At 50.2% G+C, this 16,590-nt stretch overlaps 1 protein-coding gene across 1 annotated transcript; it reads right to left on the bottom strand.

The window, feature by feature from the left end:
• Positions 1-9,528: 9,528 nt before the first annotated feature.
• On the bottom strand, positions 9,529-15,488 carry GDF2 (growth differentiation factor 2). Its single transcript, XM_043596804.1, has 2 exons — positions 14,831-15,488; positions 9,529-12,286 (listed from the first exon to the last, which is right to left on the bottom strand). The coding sequence occupies exons 1-2, from the start codon at positions 15,174-15,176 to the stop codon at positions 11,346-11,348; spliced, it is 1,287 nt and encodes a 428-aa protein (XP_043452739.1). The 5' UTR covers positions 15,177-15,488; the 3' UTR covers positions 9,529-11,345.
• Positions 15,489-16,590: the final 1,102 nt, after the last annotated feature.

Below are 16,590 nucleotides of genomic sequence, written 5' to 3' on the forward strand. Positions count from 1 at the left end.
CCATTCACCTATGGATGCTTATCCATCTGTCCATTTGTTTAGTGTTACCTATGTATACATAGTGTCTATACTGCATACACATAGTAGTTTGTATCTTGTTTTACTTACTTAAGCATACAGCAGAAACAACCTTCAATGTTGAAGCCTATACATAAAGTTCATCCTTTTAATGGTTGCATCATAGTCCTTGATAATTTACTGATCTTTTGCTTCTGTTTTTTGCTTCTATGGTTATAAACGTTCTCAAACATGTGTTCACAAGGACTAGTGCTTCTTGTTTCTGTAGACTAAATGTCCAAACCTTGGCTCAACGAATCAACGAGTACGTGCACTTGTTCACCTCAAGTTCACTTATCATAAGTTCACACGCACTTATGATATTTTCTTTATCATATTTTCAGTAACTTTTAAATTATCTAATAAATGTGTATTTTTTTCTGTTGTTTTTTTTTTAAACCACCTAATTGATGTATAATTGACATACATTGAACTGCCTGTATCTGAAGCATACAGTCTGGTTTTGACATGTGTATTCACCCATGGAGCTATCACGGTCATGTATATTTCCCTCTCCCTCTGTTTTTCCTCATGCCTCTTTGTTACTTACCCCTCACCCCCTTGCATTTGCCTTCTGTCACCACTGTGGGTCAGTTTTCATTTTCCAGGACTTTAAATGGGATTATAGTATGTGTACTGTTTTTTCTTCCCTTTTACTCAGCATAATGATTTTGAGGTTCGCCTATGTTGCGAGTTCACCATTAGTTTATTTATTTCATTGCTGAGTAGTAGTCCACTGTATGCCACAATTTTTTATCCACTCACAGGTTGATGGACTCGCAGGTTGCTTCAGGTATAGAACTGTTACAAATGCAGCCGCAGTGATTGTTTAAGCAGAAGTCTCTGTGTGGGTATATGTGTTTATTTTCACTAGAACAGAATATATGTCTAGCATTTTAAGAAATAACCTGTTTTCCAAAACTTAAACTTATACCAGCAGCGTATGAGCCTTCTAATTCCTTCACATCAATGCCAACAATTAGTATGTATGGTCAGACTTTTTGATTTTAGCCGTTCTAATAGGTATATAGTGGCTCCTCATTGTGATTTTAGCTGACATTTCCTTGATGACTAATGGTGTTGAGCATCTTTTTATATATTTATTGGCCATTTGTATATATTCTATGATGAAAAATCTGTTTAGGTCTTTTGCCCATGGGTTGGGGCGGAGGTATGTCTGGGAGTAGAATTGCTGGGTCATGTGGTAATTCTCTGTTTACCTTCTTGAGGAACCGCCAAACTGTTTTCCAAAGCAGCTGCACCATTTTACCTTCCTGCCAGCAACATGTGAGGGTTTTGATTTCTCCCCATCCTCATAGTCAACACTCATTCTCATCTGGCTTTTTGATACTAGCCATCCTAGAGAGTGTGAAGTAGCTTTGATTTGCATTTCTTTAGTGACTAACAATGCCCGCTATTTTTTCATATGCTTATTGGCCATTTGTACAACTTCTTTAGTGAAATGTCTCTTTGAGTCCTTTGCCTCATTTTTAAATTAGGACAGTTGCCCTTGTATTATCGAATTATGAGCACTTTTCACATGTTTTAGGTACAAGTCCCTTATCAGATATATGATTTGCAAATAGTCCCTCCTATTCTGCGGGCTATCTTTTCACTTTCTTGATGGTGTCCTTTGAAGCACAAAAATTTTTAATTTTTTGATTATGTCCAGTTTACCTGGTTTTTCTTCTGTTGCTCTTGCTTTTGGTGTCATACCCAAGAATCCTTTGCCAAATCCACGGCCATGAAGATGTATCTTTCGGTATTCTTCAAGAGTTTTATAGTTTTAGCTCCTATATTTATTATGTCTTTGATCCATTTTGAGTTAATCTTTGTATATGATGTAAGGTAGGGGTACAACTTCATTCTTTTGCTTGTGGAAGTCCTGTTTTCCCATCACTTCCTCATTTGATCTTCAGTAGTGGACCCAAGGAACAAGATGTGTGTGTGTGTGTGTGTGTGTGTGTGTGTGTAGACAGAGAGAGAGAGGGAGGGAGAGAGATGATTTATTTTTAAGAAATTGTCTCAGGCAATCAATTGTGCAGGATGACAAGTCTGGAATTTGTAGTGCTGGCTCCTGCAGGCTGGAAACCCAGGCGGAGTTTCTATGTTGAAGTCCTGAGGAGTTTCTATGTTGAAGTCCTGAGGCAGAACTTCTTCCTCAGGAAATCTCAGTCTTTCCTCTTAAGGCCTTCAACTCATTGGATGAGTCCCACCCACATTATACAGGGTAATCTGCTTTACTTAAAGTCAACTGATAGTAAATGTTAATCACATTCACAAATACCTTCCAGCAATATCTAGACTAGTGTTTGGCCAAACAGCTTGGCACCAAGCTTTGTTGACATAAAATTAACCATCATTGTTGGTATTGTGATATTGTTCCCATTTTATAGGTGAAAACACTGAGTCCCGGAGAGGTCAAAAGTCTTCTCCAAGGGCACAGTAAGTAGCTGAGTGAGAACTTGAACTGAAAACGAGCTCCAAAAAGTCATTCAGCCCTCACATCCACACGAGGCCTTTCTGTTTGTTCTGAGAACAGTCTAGGCTCAGAGAACACTTGAGTACTCTGCAAACAGGTTCCAGAAAGAACAGTTTCATTGACCACAAATACACACATACTGCAAGTGACTTGAATTTCTCTAAAACCTAAATTCCTCATTCCACTGCCCCTGAATTTTTAGCCCCAACGGTGCCCTACTTCTCACCAAATGAAGTCAGACCTAGATTTCCTCAGCTCTCTTTCTCCAGATGTCCAGAATGGCTTGGGCTCACTCCTCCATCTGTTCTGCCAAGGCCTCCAAGAACCGCACTTGCGTTAGAATGGCCTCTCCTCTTTGGTGATCCTGTGAGAGTTTGCTTCATCATCTTCTATCCTCAGCTCTTAACAATGTACTGTGCTACCCTGTCTCCCCAGGACTCGGCAATTCAGGGGTTCGGCCCAGTGCACGGCCTAGCCTAACTAGTAAGGACGGCCCATCTCTGCTGGTTTTGTGCGTGTATGTGTGTGTACGTGGGTATGCACGTGTGTGCACACAGATACTTGTGTGTATTTGTGTGCTCACATTTGTGTGCATGAGATCACACTGTGCTTCTGAGCATACGCTCCTTCCTTAGGAGCACACTCTGCCCCACAGACTGACCGCATGGCCTAAGAACAAGCAGGAAGCTGGTCCACACAAGTCTGGCCCGCAAAGTCGCCAGGGCAGGGCCACGCACTGTATTGCTTTTCTGTGGCTCCTGTAACAAATGACCACAAACTGAGTGGCTTAAAACAACTGAAATTTACTCCTTTTCAGTTCTGGAGGCTAGAAGCCGGAGATGAAGGTGTTGAGAGGGCCACAGTCCCTCTGGGGCCTCTAGGGGACAATGTGTTCTTCACCTTTTCCGACTTCTGGTGACTGCACCATTCCAGTCTCTGTCTCTGTGGTCACCCCCCACTCTTCCTCTTCTGTCTGCCCTCTTCCCTATCTCATGAGAATACATGTGATTGCATTCAGGGCCCACCTGGATAACCCAGAGTATGGCCTCCTCTTGAAATCCTTCATCACATCTTTTGCCAGTAAAGTGATAGTCCCTCTGTGCCATATATGGTCATACTCATAGGTCCTGGGGTCCATGTTCAACCCACCACAAGGCCGAGCCAGGCTTGAGGTCTTGTTAAGTGATGCCACAGCCCCTATGCCCTGTGTCCTCTGGGTCCTGTGCAGGGGGCCTCACTGAAGTCGGGGTCTGTCTCTCCAAAGGACTCCTCTGCCTTTCCATCTTCCATCAGCCCTGGCTGCTGCTGTCTCCTTGGTGATGTCGCGTGCTTCCTCCAAATCTCATGTCTTTTTACATCTAATTTCAATTTCTCCAAACAAATGACGTTTAATGCAAACCCTGCAAGAGGGAAAGACAAAAGTGATCAGAGGCAGAACCTAGGAAGTGAAGAATTTAAAAGCAGCTCACATTCTGCCTTAATGGCAACACAATTAATAAGAACAATGGTCGTTGTTGTCTGCAGCTGGAAGGTATTTTTTGCAGATCTGGTGAGCAAATTCATAGTCTGAAGAAAGAATGCTTGATGGGTCTTCATGGAGACGACTACCAGTGTTATGGACTTGCATTCCCTGGGTGGTCTGTAGGACAAGAAACTTCTAACGTGGGAACCCCCCTGGGGGGCTGGGAGATGGCTAGTCTGCCTGTGTCAGCATTTTCAGACCCATAAATTTTTTTCCAGTGTAGCCAACATGGTGTACTTCATCCATTCTGTATATTAGGAAGGCCCAGGATTGCCCCTAGACAGGCTGCGTAGGGTAATAACTCTCACAGGCCCTTCCCATCCAGGATCCTGGATTGGTGGGTGGCCGCAGGGCCCCACCCATAGGGACAGCTGTGCTTTTGCTGCTGGACATGTGTTTGGGATTTAGCTGGTAAGTTGGGACATACGCTTGTTTCAGCTTATTCTCAGTTTCCACCGTTTTCTGTTATTTGTGTGGCACATATCTGTCGGTAGGTTCCCACACAGCACACTGCTCACTGATGCTAGTTCACAATTTCCAAGAGAGGAAGTCTTGGTCAAACATGTTGTTAGAATCTTGCCATGTTTTTTCAACACCTCTTCAAAGGACCAAGCTGCAGAAGGAGGTCAAGCTGCTGTTCTGTCTGTGTATGTGACAGCTTCTCCCGGTGGCACCGAGACACTATACTGTTCCATCATGGGGTCCTGGGCAGACCTCCTGTACCCACATGCCAGCTCTGGGAGCGGCCACCTGACTGGGGCCTTGTCCAGCAAAGGAAGGAGAGTCCAACACAGACATGGAAGACCTCAAAGGCTCCGGGAGGTGGGGTCAGGCACGGCCTCCAGAATGTGAGCGTGACATTGGGGTCCTGAGAAGGTCACAGAACTCATATACTCACTGTCCAGCTCTATAGTCCCCTTCTATGTTTTTAGCTCTACCTGTTACCTACGTCAGCACAGAACAACCTAGACAGGCCTCAAAGGCTCTTCCTCCCTAAAAAAGTGGGGAAAACAGGAAGAGAGGGAACACTTACGTGATTTGGGGTCCATTTTGGCACTGCAGTTGGCTAAAAGAGACCTCCATGAGGAGGCCCAGAGACCCCAGGTTGGGGACTCAGGAGCACGGCCATTTCTTGGGTTCCTTCTGGAGGTGATGCTTCAGTGCTTCTCAGGCTGCATTTCTTCCCGAGAGGATATGTGTGTGTACCTGGCATTTGCCCAGCTGGCCCCGGCTTCTACATCTTGTTGATGGGAGGTACTTTCTTGTCAGGGATTTAGGTGGGCAGCTGGGTCCCGCCGAGCAGGCAGAAGGTGGGGCATCACCAACCATGTGAAGGGACAAAGAACTTGCCGTAAATCATATCTGAGAGTGAGGACCAATGTCAAAACCAGAGAGGAATGAGAAAATGGGCATCATGCATGGGTCTGTGGTGGGCAGGTGCTAGGCACTGGTGTCCAAAACCAGGAGTCTGTGAAGAAAAGGACCAGACCAGGAGAGGCATGATCGGAGGGCACGATGGTCTGGCCAGATTCTGCACACGGGGGCTGCAGCTGGGCCCAAAGTCGACAGGTCCCAGATGGAGGTCGGCAAGGTTGGCTCCCTTCATGGATGTCACAGCATCTATAGGCATGCCTGGCTGAGGGGCTTCTGTTGAGAACTCCCAGGTCCGTAGGTGGGGAACAAACTGAGAAGGAGCCAAGGACTTGGGTCATAAAACTATAATGGTGCAAAATCCTTTTGAATAGTGTATTTTATTTTGCCCAGTATGGACATTATAAAGAAGAAAATCCTGTTACCTGTGATGTCCATCATTTCATTAAAAAGGAGGAGATGTTTGAACTGCACTTGGCTGTTGTAAACAATACTTGCTTGCCTTTAGTCTGTTTACTTGATCCCGATTGGAGAAGGCTGCTGACCCCCTCATAGGCCCATGCTGGCCATACCTGCTGCGGCAAAGCCCCTCAGCCCCTATGCAGATGGCTGGCATGTCAGAGCTCTCCTGGACCGCAGGGACCCGTGAGCAGGAACAAACACTCACGGGAGGGAGCTACAGGGAGGCAGACTTGGGCCCTTGCTCAGGCATATCTTTCTGAGAACCGGAACTGCCCACTCATGAAACAGGCTGCTTGGAAGAGGGGCAGTCCTAAGTGGGAAGTGTTCCGGGAAGCTGAGGCCCATGGTGTTAGACTTCTGCCTGATTTAAAAAATAAAGAATTTCTGGAAGTTTCGTTCAGTCTGATCCAGTGTAAGCCACCTGTGTGCAGGGCTGCCTGCTTCGGGTATAGTCACCCGTCCCCACGTGAAGGCAAGTCTGGGAAAAGCCGCACCCCTTCGTGTCAGGCTGTTCCAAACTTTCTCAGCAACATTGGATCCCCAAGGAGCTGCCATATGGGTCTAATAGGCTTGCCGTTGAAAGCCTTTGATCACACACTGGAGACGCCTCTGGGCCCCCTCTGCAGGCACCAGGGAGAAGGGGGCAGGGCCAGTCCTTTCACTCGGACCCTGGGGCAAGCTCTCAGCAGCAAAGCTCAGACTCCCTGGCACATCAGAATCACATCAATGTGAAGGTCTGAAGCAGCCTCCAGGGTGTCCCTGGGACTTGGGAAATCAAGTGCACACATGCATTCAGGATCAGCTACACCAGTGTGTGAGGCCAAAAGCAGAATGGAAATGCAGGACCCTTGTTCAAAAATTATTGTGAATTTCGAGATTCCAACAGCAGAACATTAAATCAGGCAGGTCCCATGCTATTGCCCAGGCCATAGGGATGCCTGTGTGCATTCTAGAGTGGGGTGAGTGCAGGTTCCCTGTGGGGAAGAGGCTGGCAGGGGCCTCTCCTCATGTCGCTTAGTGCCATCATAGCTAATGCCTGGAGCCTGCTGCACACTGCACCCACAGAGGTGAGCTCGCCCTGGACTCCTCACTATGCCCTGCAGAGGAACTGATGTCCAGGACAGAGAGAGCTGGTCAGATGAGCTATATATGGAACCATAGCCTTGTATATTCGAGGAAAAGAGTTTCTGAGTTCAGAGGGATGTGACCTCCCACACCCGCCTGTGTTGGCCCTGCTCATATGGGAATTCAGTTGGGCTTGGAAAGAGAAAGTTGCAAGGAAGGATTGACTCAAGGATTCCTGCTTTCTCCCAATTTTGATAGAATTCCGGAAGAGGTACAAGCCACGGTGTTTCTGTTACAGGTAGGAGAGTCTGCATTGTGTGAACAGAGGTATTGATTCTTGGATTCCCCAGGAATCGTGGGGATCCACCCTGGAATAAAGACAGCCAGAAGGGAAGTAGCTCGAAGCAGTTTGTGAAAGTGAAAATACACTTTCAAGGTGGGAGAGCTGGCAGGCCTAGAGGTGGCCACTGCCCTGAGGCTTTTGTGAGCTGGGTCTCAGGTCACAGACAGGGTAGTCTCTGATGGAGGCTGCTTCCAATCTCTTGGGAAACTCCTCCCACAGTGTGGGAGAGGGAGTTTTTATCCCTCCAAGGTTTGTACTTAAACCAGCATGGCAGCCTTCCCCCATGGCAGGGGGCTAAAGCTGCAATGTGAATGCATTATGGTGAGTCTAGGGGCTACCCTGGGGCAGAGGTGGAAGAGGAGAACATATGTGCTACCCCTGTGGCTCTTGGTCTGTCAGTCCCAGGATGCTGGAGCCAAGAGGTCAGGACGTTGAGTAGTGTTGGAGGCCACAAAGTCAGGATATTGTGCCCCCAGGTTTCTAATGTGTAATCTACTTATCACTGTCCTTGCCTCCAGCTCCTGCCTAACTAAGTGCCTACTCTATCATTTCGTGACCCAGCTGATAGAATGTTAATCACAGGGGACAAGTGTGTCCTTCTCTACCTTCTCCAGTCCATCGGTGCCTGGCTGACCAGAGGTCTCCGCACAAGTAGCACCAGAGAGGAAGTGGCCAAGGAGGGCACAGAAGGTGGCACTTGCCCAGGAGAGCACAGGCTTTGTCTTTGCTTCTTCCTGCTGACGTGACCATGACCTTCACTGTAGAGAAGGTCGTTAGGACAGAGGTCAGGGCAACAGAGCGAATTTGGGTTTAGCGTCACAACCAGGGTTCAAATCCTGGCTTTAGCAGTTCCTGACTAGTGGCTCTGAGCAATGTGTGAGGCCTCCAAGTGCTTCCACATTTGCAAAAGTCTTCTTCATTTACAAAAGTCAGGATAAAAATGTCGTTTATTCTGAGGTTATTGCTTGAGCCACTAAGTACAAGTCCCCAGCCCTGCCTGGTCCTCCAGGAGCCTCCCAGCCTTCCTCCCTGGCTCTTCTCCTGGCCTCTCCACGCCACCGCCATCTCTCTGTCTCTCTGTGTCTGCCTGTGGCTTTCTGCTTGACATCCCTGAACCTCTCTCTCCTCTTGCTCCTTGCCCAGAGAGTAGGTCACACGAGGAACAGGGGATGGCCCGTCAGCCCTGCAACTGGTCATCTCACTGGGTTTCAGCCTCTTCATACGTGTGGTAGCGGTAATATCACCACCCAGATACGACAAAAATGAACGCGCTTTAGGACACGTTAAAAATGCAGTACTAAGGGTGCTGGTGGTTAGGCAGAGGGCTAACTGTCCGCATAACGGAGTGGAGGATGGCGCTGTTGCATTTTGTTCTCTGGCCGGGGGTGAAGAAAGCTTTGGGGAATCTGGTGGGAAGAATAACCTAGGGAGGTGGAAGCCAGACAGCATTTCTTGGGGACGCTCCTTGCAAGTTCTTTTCCCTGCACATCCGTCCAAGTCAGTTTGTCCTGAGCCACAGCCCACGGCAGCCCTCTGAGAGTGATCGAGGTCAGAGGCTCTCAGGCCTTGCCTCCTGAAGACTTGGTGGCACATGCGGTGACAAGACACCTCAGACAAGAGGTGAGCAGGTCCCCACGCTGAGCCCATAAGACCCACGAGACAGAAGCACTGTAGTGCTCTTCAGAGCAGGAAGATCAGAGCTGGAGCATCAAGAGAGGGGACAAAAGGGGTGCCACTAGAGTCAAGCCTTCACGGATGGTGACTTGGGCTCTGCAGCTGGAAGTGAGGTGGCCAGGCAGCTGGCTGAGGGCATCGCCAGGGAGTGGCCCTGGGAGTGGGCTGGAGCTTGGCATCTGAGCGGGCACATACTGGGAGCCGATGCTGGAATAGTGGAGCAGGGCCCAGGCCACTGGGCAGGGGTGACTCATGGCCCAGACCTCCCTCCCCTGACATGGGGGAAATGAGGGACGGCATGGGGCTAACTGCTGCCCGCTTGCAAACATCTGCTTTCTCACATACCCACACACATGCCCTTATATGGACACGTCCACTCTCCCTGCAGACAGAGACACTGTCCACACCTGTCCACTCGCCACCGTGGCAACTCTGTCTCCATGCCCTTCTCCTCTGCCCCCCACCCAGGGAAAGAAGGGCCTGTGGGGAGGTGTGGTGAGGGTATGGCATTGAGGAGTAGTCAAACCCAGGTCTCAGATTCAGGAAAAGTCCACAGTTTAGACATTTGACTTTATTTCCAAGTGAAACTTTGATGCAGGCACAGAATACACCGCCAGGACTAAAAGATGTTCCTCATCCATCTTTATGATTGAGCAACATTGTCGTACCAGGAATTAGTACTTTCTGTAACTCCAGTAATTAATTGTATTTAAATTAATTAATTTGTATTCATTATGTTAAAGCTCTTCATTAGTTCCTTGTAAACATCTGGCACAAGTCACTTTTTAAAAAAATATACTGAGAGCTTCAACCAGTGGGAATGGCCTGGGCCTCTCTAGGCCTCTTATAGGCTCTGCTCTGGCCAGCGGTCAGAAGGGCCATGGAGTGGAATCTTCACCACCTCTAGACTCTTCCTCACTCCACCCCATTCCACGTGTGGCCTCTAGAGTCAGAGAAGAGAATGAAATTCAGAAGAAATGGAAACTCTGTCCCGTCTTGGGGTCAATGGGGGCTGAGTCCAGTCCTGAGGCCCAAGCCCAGGACAGAGCTGAACACACACTGCTCGAGGAAGCCGGCAGGTGCAGGCAGAGCTGGATGTGGCCACTAAGGACGTAAGTTCTTCAGTGGCTGGGTACCCTCCCCCAGGAAGGCTGGACATCATCACTTGAACATATGTCACCGAGGAGTAAAAATAGGGACATTGCAAATACCAAAGCAAGAACGCATTTATTCCAACAAATGCAAATCCAGGTCCTGTCTCCCACGGAGTCCTTGTGGGAGGGCAGCCCACAGATGTGTTCTGCTGGTGAGCTGGTTATGCTGAGTAAATTAACTGCAGAGATGCGGGCTGTAGGCTGCCCCATCCCTTGGGGGTAAATTGTGCCTGCTCCTCCCAAACCATCTCAGAGTCTGAGTTTACGGGCAGCCGGTGGCCCTGTGTGAACCGCTGGCTGTGCAAGCATCATGCCACTGGGTCCAAGCACCTGCAGCCGTGGTACAAGCTACTACCCGAGGGCTTCTGTCATGCCCTCTTTCCATCCTGCAGATGGTTTTGGGGGTAGTGTTTAGTGGCTCAAGGGTCATCTTAAAAAGCACTGGGCCACTGATGCAACACAGGCACCAGCAGTCAGAATGTGCTCCGGATGCTCCAAGCAACCCAGTCATCCGGGTGGGTACTGGCCAGGGCTGAGCCCAGCTTGCCCCTCAATGCCTGCCTCCCGGCATCTAATTGTTCTTCAGCTGAAAGGTGACCTGATAAACTTTGATGGGATATTTGAGAAGCTCCTGGGCTTTGGTGGCCGACAGACCGATGGAGACCTATGGGTTGGAATCATTCATGCCTTTGACCGGTGTTACTTGGACTGCATTTTGGTTTCTGCATGTGTAAGCTGGGACTCGTCACACCCATCTCACTGGGTTGTGGGAACCTGTGAAGTGATGGGTGTAGGGCACATAGCTGTCCCTGTCCCCTTCACTCCCTGAAGTTACTGGAATGCACCCCGTCCTTCTTGTCTCCATAAATCTCTGCCCCATCTGTCTGTACTCCTCTGCCTCCCTTTTGTTCTTTTCTGCTGGCTCTGGATTATTTTTCTACTGGCCCCTTTTGGTTGTCTTCCCTAGCACCCCAACAATCCTTCTAGGCTTTCCTCTTCTCCTAAGCTCTCACCCCCAGCCCCTTGCTATTGTCTTCCCCTGAAGCTGGACCCAGTGGTGTATGTGTGGGCAGGCTTTTACCTCTAGGATGTGGCAGCTTCCTTTCCTTCTTCAGGCTGGCATGCAGACAGACTTAGTCCCTGTCATGCCCAGAGGGACACAGGACCTCTCAGCAGGACCCCTCCACCCTGTCTCCCCCTGCCCGCAGGCCAGCACTACCTGCACCCACACTCTGCCACGCTCATCCCTTCATAGTGGTACTTGAGGGTGGGGACCCCCATGTCATCCTTGTAGAGGATGGAGATGGGGCTCAGTTTGGTGGGCACGCAGCAGGCCTTGCCCACTTTCATGGGGAACTTGAGATGCACCAGGGTCTGCACAATGGCGTGCTTCGTGGGGGTCACGTCATCAGCCAGGGGGAAGAAGCAGCCCCCTTTACATTCGTACGCATCATACTCCTTGGGTGCAATGATCCAGCTGTCCCAGCCAATGTCCTCGAAGTTCACCCTCAGGGAGGTCTTCTGGCAGTGGTTGTTGGCCCCGGCACTTCTCTTCCGTCTGGCTAAAGATGACCCTGTGGCCTTGTGACCTTCCTCATCCTCATCCTTGTTGTCCCCTGCTTCTGCCGGACCATTCTTGGACAACTTCTTGAGCACACTCTCCTGTTCATGGCCAATCATCTCCCTGAGCTCCAGCCTGGTCTCTTTGGTCCCATTGCTGCGGTCATTGGAGAAGACGACGAAGAAGGGCAGGTTTTTGGGGCCTGGGGGGACACTGATATCCAGCTTGTCACAGCCCTTCCTGTGACTCTCCACAGTCACTTCCAGTTTATTTTTGCTTTTGGTGGAGTCTGCTCTGGCCCACCGCTTCACGGCACTGGAGACCTCAAAGGTCTCCCAGCCCTCATCCCGAATGTCCTGGGACACCAGGAATGTCTTGGTTCCCGTAGAAGCATCCCAGGCATCTGCTCCATCCAGAACATCATAAATGGCCATGTTGCCTTTCAACTCATGTGAAGAATCTCCGTGGTTTTGACAGGAGGCATAGAGTCGGAGCTCGGCCCTGGTGATCTGCTCATGCCTGGGAATGGAGATGTTGAAGAGCAAGATGTGCTTCTGGAAGGGAAACTCTTCCGTGGCCGCAAGAGAGACAGCATCTGAAATGCAGGCACACAGTCAGCGATGGGCATCTTTCATTACACCAAAACAGACTCATGGCTCATGTCAAAGGGCACCCAAGATGACATTGACCAATTCTACCAAACCTTTATTGGGTTTCACCTAAGCCCTTAATGTAGAAGAGAATTTTCAAAGTTACATTTAGGATCTTCCAAAGAAAACCAGAGGCAGGAGAGGCCTTGCATTGGAGTTCACAGGTCCAACTCTTTAGTAAGCATTTAGTCAGTGCCCAGCCTTGCACTATAAGCTTTGCCTTCTATATTTCACTTTGCTTTTCTCACTAACCCTGCAAGGGTCTAATTATTATTCCACTTTTACAGATGTGGAGACTGGTATTTAGAATGTTTAACTGCCAAGCAAACACATCCTGTAAAGCTCTTCACTTAAAAAAAAAAAAAAGAACCAAATAACATAGCAAAGCACATTGTCAGCCTCAGAGTGCAGATCCTGAGTGTATGATGTTAAAGGAGACACCCTGGGAGGGGGCGGTGAATTTCCAACATCAAGACAATGTTAAAAATCTCAGCGTTTAAATAGTATAGAAATCATTCAGAATTGTAATTTCTGAGCAAAGTTAAAGTGGATTTTTTTATGTTTGAGGAAAAAAGGAAACATATTAGCTCCACTGCTGTGTCATGGTAGGCAAAAACAGGGCTTGCCTTTTAGCTACACAATGATGTCCATGTCCAACCTCTCCTGGCTGATGCACAGCCATCAGGACACCTCTATTATGCCGTGGCTCAGTCACAAACATGAGACCACAGCATGCTGCGGTGATATCTAGCGGTGTCTGACAGGCCAAAGTGCTAATCCAGACCTTGCCCTTTCCTAGGCTTGTGACCTTGGAGGAGTCCCGCGTCTCTCTGGGCCTCCATTTCTTCATCTGTAGAATGGGGCTCATCCTACCTGCCTTCCAAGGTTGGTGTGAGGCTTCCACAAGAGGGCACATGGAACTTACGGACACAGTCCCTGCCTCACAGCTGATGCTCAATCAATCTTTCGCCGCCTTCCCAGACCCTCCTCCCCAACACGCGTTCCCCCCTCAAAGCATGTGGCCCCTCACCCAATGTGGATGTGCCATTCTAGCTCCCGCAGAACTTATGTGAAGAGCGAACGGGCTCTATGAGCATCAATGCCCTACCGTGCTCTTATTGTGGCATGCTTTGCAGATGGCTGTGGGACCACATCACACATCTAGAAAACAAACACCCTCCCTACCTGAGCTGCACGTGGACCATCTGTAAACGGAAGCATACCTGCCCTCCACAGGAGTGCTGGCCACAGGCAGGGCTGGGATCGAGTCAGAACACTCGTTTTGGGGGCATGGACAATACTGGGCGGGGGAGGGAATGGTAACGGAGATGGCTCCAAATGCTGGACTCCCAGATTCTGGGATTTGGTGATGAGATCCAGCCGAAGAAGCTCAGCCTTCTCCTAAAGCGCAGGTTACAGGCACGCCCCATGGGGACGGTGAGGTGCTGGCAGCATCTGGGTGACCCGCACATTGTAGTTTTTAAAATGAAGCCAATATTTTAAAAATCAGGCAAGTTCACATGAAATCTAGATTCTTCTTCTTCTTTGGGGCAATCAGAAAACGCAGCACTGCTGGGCATGTATCATGACTCTCGCGTCCTTTAGACGGGGCATGAGCTCTGCAGGCGGGCAGGTCTGGCCTACCATGGTCCTGGGCAAGGCCTGTTAGGGGTCAGCAGGGGTCAAGTCCTGGAGGAGAGAGGCCACGTGTGTGCCTGGCTGTTCCGAGAAACAGCAGAGGCAGGAAAAGCCTGAGCTTTGTAGGCAGGTGGGGCCTGGGTCAGAATGCAGCTGCCGAACCACTGTGTGACCCGGGTAAGTTTCCTCAGCATCTGCAAGCCTTGGCTTCCTTCCCTGCTCACAAGATCATCTCACCTATGTCACGGCCATTAGTGGACACAAGCCCTAAGTCGATGTTTGTTATCTTCCAGTCCTATTAAAGCAGGCAAATCATTTTGTATTTAGAAAATAAGAAAGCTGTCCTCTGATGTTTCTCTCACAAAAATTGATCAGACTTGTAGATACTTTTTGGTGGGAGAGAAATAGCCATTCTTTCAGAGTTAAAAAAGACACCACTTGGGTGAGGCTAAATAAATTGTCTGTTTCAAAGTAGGAAGGGGACATAAAGGAAGGGGAAGAGGAGAAGGGATGGAAGAAAGGGAGCTGGCATTCGGGGGCACCTAATGTGTTAAACGTGGCACCAGGCCGGGGAGGGAGAACCTTCTACAGCAGAGCTGTCCAGTAGGACTTTCTGCAGCAATGGACGGGACCCGTTTCACACTCGGCACTGTCCTATAAGGTAGCCATTAGCCACACATGACCATTGAGCTCTTGAATTGAAGACAGTGAACTAAATTATTAATTTTATTTCATTTTAATTTATTTAAATAGAAATGCAAAGAGCCTCGTGGGTCCAGTGGCCACCGTACTGGGCAGTGCAGCCGTGACCCCTGAGTCCCCCCGGGGTGCCCTGGCGGAGCCGACTCTACCTTCCACGCTGAAGCTGCGCACGATGTTGGATGCGGGGGTGGTCGACTTGTCGGTGGTGTATCTGTTGTACAGGTCGATCATGTACTGCGGTGGCTCCGCTCGGGTTTTGTCCTGGGAAGGGACCCCGCTCAGGTTGAGGCTGCGCAGGAAATCCACCTTCATGTTCTCCAGAAACATCCTCAGGTCGAAGGTGCCTCCCTCCCGCTCGCCTCCGGGCCCCCCTAGCAAGCGGTGGGCGTCTCCCCCCGCGGGCGCGCGCCCCCGGCTCTCCAGCGGCTTCCCCTGCGCGGAGCAGGCCAGCAGGGAGAGCACGGGCAGGGCCACCCATAGCGCCCCGCAGCACATCTTGGGACGGCGCTGTCGCCCTGGACAGGAGACTGCGGGCGGCCGCCGGGGGTGTTAGCGGGCGCGGGGAGGAGCCCAAAAGGAGCGCGCCCGCATTTTCTTGCCTCTGCACGGAACCCCCGGGCCGGCTCACAGGCTCTCAGCCGCAGTCCCCGGAGTGGCCTCCGCGCGCTCTTATCTGGCCCTCGATGCTGCGCTCCCACCTCTTATCTAAGCGAGCTCTCCGTTAATGAAGGCTCTATAAACATCTGACAAACACGCAGGGCTTGTGGGAAGCCCACGGCCTGCTGCAGAGAATCTGAACTTCTCCGTGGGGTTATCGCCCCCCTAATTAGGATCCTCTCTCATTTCCTTGCCAGCTCCGTTCAGAAGAATCTAGAGACAGGGTGACCCAGGCTCCATCTCCGGGGCCACAGAAACAATTCGGGAAACAGAGAAGACCAAAAAGTCCTCCAAATATAGAAACAACACAAAACTCCCAGAAGACTTCCACAAGAGAAGTGGTGGGTGGGGTGGGTGGCGGAGCGGGGTGCCCCAGGGTCAGTGGGAGGCGGGCTCCCTACAGAGCACATGTGTGCCTGTGTGTGTCTGGGTGTCCGCGTTATTGTCAAGTGAGATCCCTGAACATTAGGGATCAGGGAGGATGGAGGCTTTGGACCTCTGAGAGGAGGGTTCAAACCCTGGCTCCCTCATATGCCACCCACTAGTGTCACATCACCTCTATGACCCTGGGGTCCAGTAAAGAATTGTGTGGAATCTAAGATGATTCTATGCTAAACATCATGGCACCATCTGTTGGGTGGCCACATTCTGGCTGCTACTTTCTGTGGTTCCCCGGCCTGCCCTCTGGGGACACCACACCCACCCTGAGACCTGTTGCCCAAGCCCCAGAAGCGCTCTGTGCCTGGGCTTGGGGGGCTCCTTGCTCATGTCAATTGGGCCACACTCGTCAGCCAGCAGAAGTGTGCAGTCTGGGGAGAGGAAGGGAGGCAGGGAAGCCCTGAGACCAGCATATGCCCAGGAGATGTCTCCCTGGCCCCAGGAAGCCAAGGTCCCAGGGTCTGTGTAATTGTAAGAGCATCGTGCCCACACGTAGGCTCTGTTCATTTCCATTATGTGTGGCATTGACCAAGGTAAGGAATGGGGATAGTTAACAATCTTGGGGGCTTATTCTGAGGGGTATTTGAACACGAAGTTTTTCCATGCTGGCAGGACTCCTGGGGAGAGGTAGCACTGAGCTGAGTAGCTTCAGGAAGACGTAGGCGGGGCCTCGGCAGGCCAGCTGGCGGAGGTCAGAGATCCCAGTGTGTGCCCAGTGTTCTTCCCACCCCTAATGGGGGCAGGGTGAAACCAAGAGCCTCAGAGTTGCCGGGCCTGAACAGAACTTGCTGTCCCCATCCTCTAGGGACACTGT

This window comes from Prionailurus bengalensis, chromosome D2, assembly GCF_016509475.1.
Source record: "Prionailurus bengalensis isolate Pbe53 chromosome D2, Fcat_Pben_1.1_paternal_pri, whole genome shotgun sequence".
NCBI lineage: Eukaryota > Metazoa > Chordata > Mammalia > Carnivora > Felidae > Prionailurus > Prionailurus bengalensis.

Coding starts and splice junctions, on each gene's coding strand:
- GDF2 (XM_043596804.1), bottom strand. CDS start 15,176: ATGTGCTGCGGGGCGCTATGGGTGGCCCTGCCCGTGCTCTCCCTGCTG. Junction 12,287..14,830: donor GCGCAGCTTCAGCGTGGAAG/GTAGAGTCGGCT, acceptor CCTGCATTTCAG/ATGCTGTCTCTCTTGCGGCC.